The sequence below is a fragment of the Rhinoraja longicauda genome, chromosome 30 (assembly GCF_053455715.1).
Source record: "Rhinoraja longicauda isolate Sanriku21f chromosome 30, sRhiLon1.1, whole genome shotgun sequence".
Lineage (NCBI taxonomy): Eukaryota > Metazoa > Chordata > Chondrichthyes > Rajiformes > Arhynchobatidae > Rhinoraja > Rhinoraja longicauda.
Window position 1 is genome coordinate 27,221,009 of NC_135982.1, and position 12,478 is coordinate 27,233,486.

Below are 12,478 nucleotides of genomic sequence, written 5' to 3' on the forward strand. Positions count from 1 at the left end.
TTCCAAACAAGAACTTGTCCATCTCTGCCTTAAAAAATATCCACTGACTTGGCCTCCACAGCCGTCTGTGGCAATGAGTTCCACAGACTCGCCGGCCTCTGACTAAAGAAGTTCCTCCTCACCTCCTTTCTAAAAGATCGCCCTTTGATTCTGAGGCTGTGCCCTCTGGTCCTGGACTCTCCCACCAGTGGAAATTTTTAGATTTAGAGATACAGTGCGGAAACAGGCCCTTCGGCCCACCGAGTCGGCGCCGTCCAGCGATCCCCTACACCCACTAGGGACAATTTTCACATTTACCCAGTCAATTAACCTACATACCTGTAGGTCTTTGGAGTGTGGGAGGAAACCGAAGATCTCGTAGAAACCCCACGCAGGTCACAGGGAGAACGTACAAACTCCGTACAGAAGATACAATATCTTCTCCACATCCACTCTATCCGGGCCTTTCACTATTCTGTACGTTTCAATGAGCTGCCCTCTCTCATTCTTCTAAACTCCAGTGAGTCCAGGCCCAGTGCCGACAAACGCTCATCATATGTTAACCCACTCATTCCTGGGATTATTCTCATAAACCTCCTCTGGACCCTCTCCAGAGCCAGCACATCCTTCCTCAGATATGGGGCCCACATTTGCTCACAGTGCTCCAAATGCGGCCTGACCAGCGCCTTATGGAGCCTCAGCATTACGTCCCTGTTTTTGTATTCCACTCCTGTTGATATAAATGCTAGCATTGATGATGATGATGGTGGCTTCATTGATGGTGGCTTCCTTACTGCCAAATTAACCAGCACTCCCGAGTCAGTCCCTTAGCACCTCCGATTTCTGGATTCTCCCTCCATTTAGAAAATAATTTACGCCTTTATTCTTATAACCGAAATGCATGACTGCACTTTACTGAATGTCATCTGCCACTTCTCTGCCACTCTCCTAACCTCTCCAATTGTAGAGGTTACAGCTGTGTTTATACATAGTCCCCCCCATTTCAGGGCACCATAATGTTTGGGACACAGCAATGGAGCATCACCGGAGAAGACACCCAGGAACTGGTGTAGACAAAAACTGCAGACGCTGGTTTAAATCGAAGGTAGACACACAATGCTGGAGTAACTCAGCGGGTCAGGCAGCATCTCGGGAGAGAAGGAATGGTGACGTTTCGGGTTGAGACCAGCAACTGGCGATGTCCATGAATCGCAGACTTCAAGCAGTCACTGCATACAAAGGACATGCAACAAAATACTAAACACGACGACCTTCATTTACATGACATTGCGGTGTCCCAAACATTGTGGTGCCCTGAAATGGGGGGGGGACTATGTATAAACTCAGCTGTCATTTCTACACGATGAAACCAAAATGTATAAAAATGGCCTTTAATGAAATCTGACAATGTGCACTTTAACCACATGTGATTTTTATTTCTCTATTACAAATCTCAAATTGTGGAGTACAGAGGCAAATAAATAAACGATGGGTCTTTGTCCCAAACATTACAGAGGGCACTGCACTGTACGTTGCACTGTACGTGGCACTGTGCGCTGCACTGTACGTGGCACTGTGCGCTGCACTGTACGTGGCACTGTGCGCTGCACTGTACGCTGCACTGTACGCTGCACTGTACGTGGCACTGTGCGCTGCACTGTACGCTGCACTGTACGTGGCACTGTGCGCTGCACTGTACGCTGCACTGTATGCTGCACTGTACGCTGCACTGTATGTTGCACTGTACGCTGCACTGTACGCTGCACTGTACGCTGCACTGTACGCTGCACTGTGCGCTGCACTGTACGCGGCACTGTGCGCTGCACTGTATGCTGCACTGTGCGCTGCACTGTACGTGGCACTGCGCTGCACTGTACGCTGCACTGTACGTGGCACTGTGCGCTGCACTGTACGCTGCACTGTGCGCTGCACTGTACGTGGCACTGTGCGCTGCACTGTACGCTGCACTGTACGCTGCACTGTACGCTGCACTGTACGCTGCACTGTACGCTGCACTGTGCGCTGCACTGTACGCGGCACTGTGCGCTGCACTGTATGCTGCACTGTGCGCTGCACTGTACGTGGCACTGCGCTGCACTGTACGCTGCACTGTACGTGGCACTGTGCGCTGCACTGTACGCTGCACTGTGCGCTGCACTGTACGCTGCACTGTACGTGGCACTGTGCGCTGCACTGTACGCTGCACTGTACGCTGCACTGTGCGCTGCACTGTGCGCTGCACTGTGCGCTGCACTGTACGTTGCACTGTGCGCTGCACTGTACGTGGCACTGTATGTTGCACTGTGCGCTGCACTGTACGTTGCACTGTACGTTGCACTGTGCGCTGCACTGTATGTGGCACTGTACGTGGCACTGCGCTGCACTGTACGTGGCACTGTACGTTGCACTGTGCACTGCACTGTACGTTGCACTGTACGCTGCACTGTACGTGGCACTGTACGTGGCAATGTACGCTGCACTGTACGCTGCACTGTACGCTGCACTGTACGTTGCACTGTGCGCTGCACTGTACGTTGCACTGTACGTGGCACTGTGCGCTGCACTGTACGTGGCACTGTGCGCTGCACTGTACGTTGCACTGTACGTGGCACTGTACGCTGCACTGTGCGCTGCACTGTACGCTGCACTGTGCTCTGCATTGTACGCTGCACTGTACGCTGCACTGTATGTTGCACTGTATGTTGCACTGTATGTTGCACTGTACGCTGCACTGTACGCTGCACTGTATGTTGCACTGTACGCTGCACTGTATGTTGCACTGTACGCTGCACTGTACTCTGCACTCTGCGTTGCACTGTACGAGTGCAGCTTGACATGTGCTGGGGCCCCTGTGTGAGCTGGGGTTTACCTGGTACTCGTTGCCCAGCAGCTGCAGCTCAGGACATGTCGTCGTCGCTGTTGCCGCTGCAGGAGGAGAACAGCATCCTGCAGCAGGAACTGTCCCGCGTCGAGGATCTGATGGCACAGAGCCGCGCCGAGCGGGACGAGCTGGCCATCAAATACAACGCCATCAGCGAGCGGGTAGGTGACCCGACCGTGAGACCCCCCCGGGCACCGCCAACCCCCCCCCCCCCGCCCAAACCCGCAGCAAAACACAACCAGCTGGTGTGTTGACCAACGATGGGCTGAGTGGGGCACCCAGAATCACAAACGTCAATGACACACAGTCTGGGAGATTTATTGTTCATGTTCATAAATGATAGGAGCAGAATTAGGCCATTCGGCCCATCAAGTCTACTCCGCCATTCAATCGTGGCTGATCTATATCTCCCTCTCGACCCCATTCTCCTGCCTTCTCCCCATAACCCCTGACACCCGTACTAATCAATAATCTATCTCTGCCTTAAAAATAACCATTGACATGGCCTCCACAGCCGTCTGTGGCAAAGAATTCCACAGATTCACCACCCTCTGACTAAAGAAATTCCTCCTCATCTCCTTTCTAAAGGTGCATCCTTTTATTCTGAGGCTGTGCTCTCTGGTCCTAGACTCTCCCACCAGTGGAAACATCCTCTCCACATCCACTCTATCCGAGCCTTTCAATGTGCTCCCCCCCTCACTCTTCCGAACTCCAGCAAGTACAGGCCCAATGCCTCATAAGTTATCCCACTCATTCCTGGGATCATTCTCATAAACCACTTCTAGACCCTCTCCAATGCCAGCACATCCCTCCTCCAGGACGTCTAGCTCAGCTGGTCAATAGACGACAATAGACAATAGGTGCAGGAGGAGGTCATTCGGCCCTTCGAGCCAGCACCACCATTCAATGTGATCATGGCTGATCATTCTCAATCAGTACCCCGTCCCTGCCTTCTCCCCATACCTCCTGACTCCGCTATCCTTAAGAGCTCTATCTAGCTCTCTCTTGAATGCATTCAGAGAATTGGCCTCCACTGCCTTCTGAGGCAGAGAATTCCACAGATTCACCACTCTCTGACTGAAAAAGTTCTTCCTCATCTCCGTTCTAAATGGCCTACCCCTTATTCTTAAACTGTGGCCCCTTGTTCTGGACTCCCCCAACATTGGGAACATGTTTCCTGTCTCTAACGTGTCCAACCCCTTAATAATCTTATATGTTTCGATAAGATCCCCTCTCATCCTTCTAAATTCTGCAGAGGGAAATGGACGAACGTTTCCGCAGGTGCTGACCGACCCACCGAGTTACTCCAGCCCTCTGTGTTTTGTCACAGCTCCGGACACTTGCCGTTACTTTGAAAGAAGCCAGGTTTTTGTTTAGCTGGGATGTAACTTTACAAAGGAGACGAGGGGAAATCCCACTGGTCCGATGGTTCCTTCATTGTCACGTGTACCACGGGACGGTGAAACACAGTCCAGCAGGACAATTGTTAAAGAAAACTTTAAAACACATCACGAAGATCAGGCAGGGCAATCAAGACTTTATTTAAGAGCGCCAATTTAAAACAAATATCAAGTTAAACTTTATTCAAGTAAGAAATATGTACAGGAACCGTACAAAAAATCACATTTTCTCTGAGGCTGTACATACGTTCAATAGTGTGTACACCTCTCGCACAATTTTGCACCCTTGCCCCTCATGGGGCCACCCTGAGGTGCTATTCCTCCCCCTGTGTGAGGGGCCTCTGCCCCCCATGTCCAGTGGTGGAAGGACCCCAGACTGTGGCCCTCCCCCGTTGGCTGCACTGAGCTCCAGTGCATCCCCTCAGCACGCACTCCTGCAGTCAGCAGCGGGCCGGTCTGCGACGACTCGCCCCCACGGACATCTCGCTGAGGTTCGGGCCGATGACCAGCGAGGGTCTTTCACCGAGTCCACGGCCTTCCAGCAGCTCTCGATGTCCGTCTCTGAATGTGTCCCCGGGAACCGTCCGTCAATCACAGGGTCCTCTGTGACCAGCGAGCTGTTGGGATTAAACCGTGACACGGACCCTCGCGAACGTCTCCAGCGACAGACGCAAAATGCCGGAGTAACTCAGCGGGTCAGGCAACATCTCTGGAGAGAAGGAATGGGTGACGTTTCGGGTCGAGACCCTTCTTCAGGTCTGAAGCTCTGAAACGTCACCCATTCCTTCTCTCCAGAGATGCTGCCTGACCCCGCTGAGTTACTCCAGCATTTTGCGTCTCTCTTCGGTTTAAACCGGCATTGCAGTTCCTTCCTGCAAATGTCTACGGGCTCTCTTGGCAAATCCACACTCTGTGAAGAGGTGGGCAACCGTCTCCTCTCCATAGCGGCCGTCCCGAGGGCAGATTAAACAAAAAATCTAAATAGGCTTTATTCAAGTAAATAACGAAATTTGCCCGACATTCTCGGAGGCTATACATACATTCAATACTGTTTACCCAAATCACAATCTTACCCCCGACCCTCGCCACTCATGTGTTCAGCCTGAGGGCAGGTACAGTGAACACTGGGAGCAAGCTATTTATTCACAAAATGCTGGAGTAACTCAGCAAGTCAGGCAGCATCTCGGGAGAGAAAGAATGGGTGACGTTTTGGGTCGAGACCCTTCTTCAGACTGATGTCAGGGGGGCGGGACAAAGGAAGGATATAGGTGGAGACAGGAAGATAGAGGGAGAACTGGGAAGGAGGAGGGGAAGGGAGGGACAGAGGAACTATCTAAAGTTGGAGAAGTCAATGTTCATACCGCTGGGCTGCAAGCTGACATCAGTCTGAAGACTCCCGAGTCCTTCTCTCCCGAGATGCTGCCTGACCTGCTGAGTTACTCCAGCATTTTGTGAATAATTACCTTCGATTTGTACCAGCATCTGCAGTTATTTTCTTATACTGGGAGCAAGCTGGTGGATTGCTCATCAAACAAAGATTCATCAGCTCCTTTAGTTTAGTTTAGTTTAGAGATACAGCGCAGAAACAGGCCCTTCGGCCCACCGAGTCCGTGCCGACCAGCGATCCCCGCACATTAACACTGTCCTACACCCACTAGAGAAATTTTTTACATTTACACCAAGCCAATTTGCCTACAAACCTGCACGTCTTTGGAGCGTGGGGGGAAACCGAAGATCTCGGAGAAAACCCACGGGGAGAACGTACAAACTCCGTACAGACAGCGCCCGTAGTCGGGATATTCCCTCTATACAGAGTTTCCCTTTGAAGTGCGCGGCCCCTTTGATTTCCCTTTGCTGGAGCACTGGTGGTTTCATTCTTCTCACGGCCGGTCACGATCACAGACCAAGCAGCTCAGCAAGACGCAGAATAACAAAAACATTTCAATCGCACCCGTTACCCGTTAGATCTCATGTTGTTGTCATTGCCATTTGTTCTTTCACACTATCCTGTCAACAAGCCGACAATCCCCCAGTCACCCCACGTCATCGGGATATTTTTAAAACAGAGGTCGACAGATTCTAGATTAGTACAGGTGTCAGGGGTTATGGGGAAAAGGGAGGAGAATGGGGTTAGGATGGAGAGATAGGTCAGCCACGATTGAATGGCGGAGTATACTCGATGGGCCGAATGGCCTAATTCTTATTCTGACTTATTTAGTGTAGTTTATTGTCACGTGTACCGAGGTACAGTGAAAAGCTTTTGTTGCGTGCTGACCAGTCAGCAGAAAGACGATGCATGATTACAATCGAGTCATTTACAGTGCACAGATACATGATAAGGGAATGACGTTTAGTGCGAGGTAAAGCCAACAAATTCCGATAAAGGATAGTCCGAGAGTCACCAATGAGGTAGATAGTAGTTCAGCACTGCTCTCTCGTTGTGGTGGGGTGTACAAACATATTAGCACGGCATTTGTAGCGTAGGCAATGTTACTTCAAAATGTTCAGTGCGGAGAAAACCTAACCTGCAGGGCATCTAACTGATTCATGAAGGCATGTAGCACTGGTGCATGTTGTGGCACTGGTGCATGGTGTAGCATGTTGTGGCACTGGTGCATGGTGTAGCGCCAGTGCATGGGGCTGCACCGGTGCATGATGCGGCACACCAGTGCATGATGCGGCACACCAGTGCATGGTGTAGCGACGGCGCATGGCGCAGCACACCAGTGCATGGTGCAGCACACCAGTGCATGGCGCGGCACGCCAGTGCGTGGCGCGGCACGCCAGTGCGTGGCGCGGCACGCCAGTGCGTGGCGCGGCACGCCAGTGCGTGGCGCGGCACACCAGTGCGTGGCGCGGCACACCAGTGCGTGGCGCGGCACACCAGTGCGTGGTGTGGCGATGGTGCATGGTGCAGCGACGGCGCATGGTGTAGCGCACCAGTGCATGGTGTGGTGACGGCGCATGGTGCAGCGACGGTGCGCGGTGTAGCGCACCAGTGCATGGTGTGGGGCCGGTGCATGGTGTAGCACCGGTGCATGTTGTGGCACCACTGCATGGCGTAGGGCCGGTGCATGGTGCAGCTCCCGGTGCATGGTGCCATTACAGTGTTGGCGGGTGTTTGTGAATTATTCCAAACATTGTAGTGGAATGCAGGTAGACACAAAATGCTGGGGTTACTCAAACCCGATCCGAAACGTCGCCCGACCCGACCCGACCCGACCCGATGCTGCCTGACCCGCTGAGTTACTCCAGCTCTTTGTGTGTGCCTTCAGTTTAAGCCAGCGCCTGCAGTTGCTTCCTGCACTATGTTGTGGAATGGAGGCCGGGCTGCATGCCCCAGTGCCGGTGAACAAACGGCATTGTACGTGAAAGTCGAGACATCGTGTCGCCCGGCTTGGGATGGAAACCTGGAAATTACGATGAACACGCAAGGAATTGCAGATGCCGGTTTATACAAAGTGCTGGAATAATGCAGCGGGTCGAGCAGCATCTGTGGAGAACAGTGGAGAAATGTTACTCCAGCACTTTGTGTCCTGTGGTGCAAACCCAGGCATCTGTGGTTCCTTGTGCCACCATCATCACAAGGACACGTATGGCATTAAAGTCACCATGGACCATTCCCCCCACACTGCTGCTCGGCCCGCTCAGTTCCCACAGCACCTGTGTTTTTCTACTGTAATTGAAGGTTGCCTCGGGTATGTTTGAGTTGGTTACTGCCAACCTGCAGCGGTTCCGGGATTTAGTACAAGCGCATTCTCGCTCTGCAAGTGGTGCATAGTTTGCTGCCATGGATTTAGATCTCCAGTCAAGAAATCTTGGTGCGTTGGTGTCAGGAACAAGGCGAACGAGCGGTGGTTCTGCCAACCCCAAAGCTAAGAGCTCAGAGCTTGCCTGGGCTTGTCGTTCCAGTTGAGTAGGTCAACAACATGCCTGTACAGGCCCTAGGTTGGCCCAGGTTCAAAGCCGCATTAATGGGAGCTTAATGGGAGCGTTGAATAATAGACAATAGACAATAGGTGCAGGAGGAGGCCATTCGACCCTTCGAGCCAGCACCACCATTCAATGTGATCATGGCTGATCATTCTCAATCAGTACCCCGTTCCTGCCTTCTCCCCATACCCCCTGACTCCACTATCCTTAAGAGCTCTATCTAGCTCTTTCTTGAATCCATTCAGAGAACTGGCCTCCACTGCCATCTGAGGCAGAGAATTCCACAGATTCACAACTCTCTGACTGAAAAAGATTTTCCTCATCTCCGTTCTAAATGGCCTACCCCTTATTCTTAAACTGTGACCCCTGGTTCTGGACTCCCCCAACATTGGGAACATGTTTCCTGCCTCTAACGTGTCCAACCCCTTAATAATCTTATATGTTTCGATAAGATCCCCTCTCATCCTTCTAAATTCCAGTGTATACAAGCCTAGCCGCTCCAGTCTTTCAACATATGACAGTCCCGCCATTCCGGGAATTAACCTAGTGAACCTACACTGCACGCCCTCAATAGCAAGAATATCCTTCCTCAAATTTGGAGACCAAAACTGCACACAGTACTCCAGGTGCGGTCTCACTAGGGCCCTGTACAACTGCAGAAGGACCTCTTTGCTCCTATACTCAACTCCTCTTGTTATGGAGGCCAACATTCCATTGGCTTTCTTCACTGCCTGCTGTACCTGCATGCTTCCTTTCAGTGACTGATGCACTAGGACACCCAGATCTCGTTGTATGTCCCCTTTTCCTAACTTTACACCAGATAATAGCGATAGGAAAGAAAACTGCAGTTGCTGGATTAAATCGAAGGTGGATAATAAATGCTGGAGTAACTCAGCGGGTCAGGCAGCATTTTGGGAGAGAAGGGGGGGGGGGTAAAATAATGGTGGCACCTTTGATATTTTCTGCTGGAGACTACTTAGTTTAGATATACAGCGCGGCAACAGGCCCTTCGGCCCTCCGAGTCCCTGCTGGCCAGCGATTCCCGCGCATTAACACTATCCTACACACACTAGGGACAATTTACAATTTTATCAAAGCCAATTAACCTACAAACCTGTTGGAGTGTGGGAGGAAACCAGAGCACCTGGAGAGAACCCACGCAGGTCACGGGAAAACCAAGCAGGTGGTAAACGCACAGATTCTCTTGCCCAGAGTCGGGGAATCGAGGACCAGAGGACATAGGTTTAAGGTGACGGGGGGGAAAAGATTTAATAGGAATCTGAGGAGTAGCATTTTCACACAAAGGGTGGTGGGTGTATGGAACGAGCTGCCGGAGGAGGTAGTTGAGGCAGGGACTATCGCAATGTTTAAGACAGGTACATGGATCGGACAGGTTTGGAGGGATATGGGCCAAACGCAGGCAGGTGGGACTAGTGTAGATGGGGCATGTTGGCCGGTGTGGGCAAGTTGGGCCGAAGGGCCTGTTTCCACACTGTATCACTCTATGACCATGCAGTAAACACTCATAAAAAGCAGTGTGACAATCTGCAGATAATTGCCCGCAGATTAATCTCCCGTTGGAAGCAGTAATGCATGAGGCAGTAATGCATGCACCTGTATTTTTTACTCTGTGTCTGACAGGCACTCATCGGGCAGGATAGTGGCGCAGCAGTAGAGTTGCTGCCTCACAGCGCCAGGGACCCGGGTTTGATCCTGACTACTGGTGCTGTCTGTACGGAGTTTGTACGTTCTCCCCGTGACCTGCGTGGGTTTTCTCCGGGTGCTCCGGTTTCCTCCCGCACTTCCAAGTCCTTGCAGGTTTGTAGGTTAATTGGCTTCTGTAAATTGTGTGTAGTGTGTCGGCTAGAACTAGTCTACGGGTGATTGCTGGTCGGTGAGGACTTGGTGGGCCGAAGGGCCTGTTTCCAGGCCTTGTCTCTAAAGTAAACTAAACTAAAACAAAACAGTCAGTCTGAAGAAGGATCTCGACTAGAAATGTCACCTATCCAAAGTCTCCAGAGATGCTGCCTGACCCGCTGAGTTAGACTTTATGCTTTAGCGATACAGCACGGAAACAGGCCCTTCGGCCCACCGAGTCCGTGCCGACCAGCGATCCCCGCACACTAACACTATCCTACACGCACTAGGGACAATTTACAATTTACAGAAGCCAATTAACCTACAAACCTGCACGTCTTAAGGATGTGGGAGGAAACTGTAGCACCCGGAGAAAACCCACGCGGTCACGGGGAGTGGACGTGCAAACTCCACGCAGACAGCGCCCGTGGTCAGGGTCTCTGGCGCTGAGAGGCAGCAGCTCTATCGCCGCGCCACCGTACTGCTCTCTGTCGGGGGGGCGGGCGGGCGGGCAAGAGGAACGCCTCCGAGCCGAACAGCGAGAGGCCGTCTCCCAAAGCGGTCGCCATGGGGACGGGCAAAGTAGTTGGGACAATATGCGTGAGCCTCACAAACCCTCCCAGGGCAACAGATGCCTTGTTGAGAGAGCGGCCTTTCATCTGACCCCCGGCCGCGGGTGAATAGGACGCTGGAGTGGGCAGGTGACGTGAGGAATTCCATCGCCGCGCGTTGCCACGGCAACCTCGGTCTATGGTGGGAGAGAGAAAGAGGGATTGTTTTGGTCGGCAGATGCTCATCAGCAAGAGAAGAGGTTTATGTTTGTGGAGGGCCCACTGTTTCGGGGGGGGGGCAGAGACCGGTGCGGGGGGGGAGGGGAGCGAGGGGGATGATGTTGTCTGCAATGTGCTGGCAGTCCCAGACGCAGGTCGGCACGGTGGCGCAGCGGTAGAGCTGCTGAACTGGGACAAGCTTGTCGAAGTGCCCCACGCTGGTTTAATGAAAGTCTGATGACAGGTTATTGTTTTCTTAATGGAATGGGGTCTCAAAGAAATGACCGCACGACAGGGTGGCGCGGTGGCACAGCGGTAGAGCTGCTGCCTCACAGCGCCAGAGGCCCGGGTCCCATCCTGACTACGGGTGCTGCCTGTACAGAGTTTGCACGCTCTCCCCGTAACCACGTACGTTTTCTCCAGGTGCTCCGGTTTCCTCACGCGCTCCAAAGACGTCGTAGGTTAATTGGCCTCTGTAATTTGTCCCGAGGGACAAAACGTGAGGAAACCGGAGCACCCGGAGAAAACGTACGTGGTAACAGGGAGAGAATGTGTCGGATAGAACTAATGATCGCTGATCGGCGAAGGCCCTGTTTCATGCTGTATCTCTAAACCAAACTACATTCCCAGTGTGTCTGACATGTATGTGTTTTATTAACAATAGAGGAATTAATTGGCCCGTAATGGAAAGCCAATGGAATGTTGGCCTTCATAACAAGAGGAGTTGATATAAGAGCAAAGAGGTCCTTCTGCAGTTGTACAGGGCCCTGGTGAGACCGCACCTGGAGTACTGTGTGCAGTTTTGGTCTCCAAATTTGAGGAAGGATATTCTTGCTATTGAGGGCGTGCAGCGTAGGTTTACTAGGTTAATTCCCGGAATGGCGGGACTGTCATATGTTGAAAGACTGGAGCGACTGGGCTTGTATACACTGGAATTTAGAAGGATGACAGGGGATCTTATCGAAACGTAAAAGATTATTAAGTGGTTGGACACGTTAGAGGCAGGAAACGTGTTCCCAATGTTGGGGGAGTCCAGAACCAGGGGACACAGTTTAAGAATAAGGGGTAGGCCATTTAGAACAAAGATGAGGAAAAACGTTTTCAGTCAGAGAGTTGTGAATCTGTGGAATTCTGCCTCAGAAGGCAGTGGAGGCCAATTCTCTGAATGTATTCAAGAGAGAGCTAGATAGAGCTCTTAAGGATAGCGGAGTCAGGGGGTATGGGGAGAAGGCAGGAACGGGGTACTGATTGAGAATGATCAGCCATGATCACATTGAATGGTGGTGCTGGCTCGAAGGGCCGAATGGCCTCCTCCTGCACCTGTTGTCTATTGTCTATTGACAATACAGCTCACCCCCTCCATGACAGGCTGGCCAACCTGAGGAGCACCTTCAGCAACAGACTGGTTCCACCGAGATGCAGCACAGAACGAACGCCACAGGAGATCCTTCTTCCCTGTGACTATCAATCTGGACAACTCCTCCCCCTTCTGTCGTGGGGTAGACTGAGACTGACCCACCCCCCCAATCTTTGCACGTCCCCAATCCTGTCCACTCCACACTTTAATTTCATGTTTCATGTATTTTGCGTTTTTACGACTGCTGGCAGATTAATTTCCCTCCTGGAATAAATAAAGTTCCGTCGTATCGTAGCATGGA

The 12,478-nt window shown here is 52.0% G+C and overlaps 1 protein-coding gene across 1 annotated transcript in view; it reads left to right on the forward strand.

Annotated features, from left to right (window-relative positions):
• Nucleotides 1-12,478, forward strand: part of crocc (ciliary rootlet coiled-coil, rootletin) — a 50,441-nt gene that overhangs the window by 3,842 nt on the left and 34,121 nt on the right. The window contains 1 exon segment of the mRNA XM_078425419.1: nt 2,870-3,021. Within this exon segment, the coding sequence (XP_078281545.1) occupies nt 2,870-3,021 (152 nt within the window).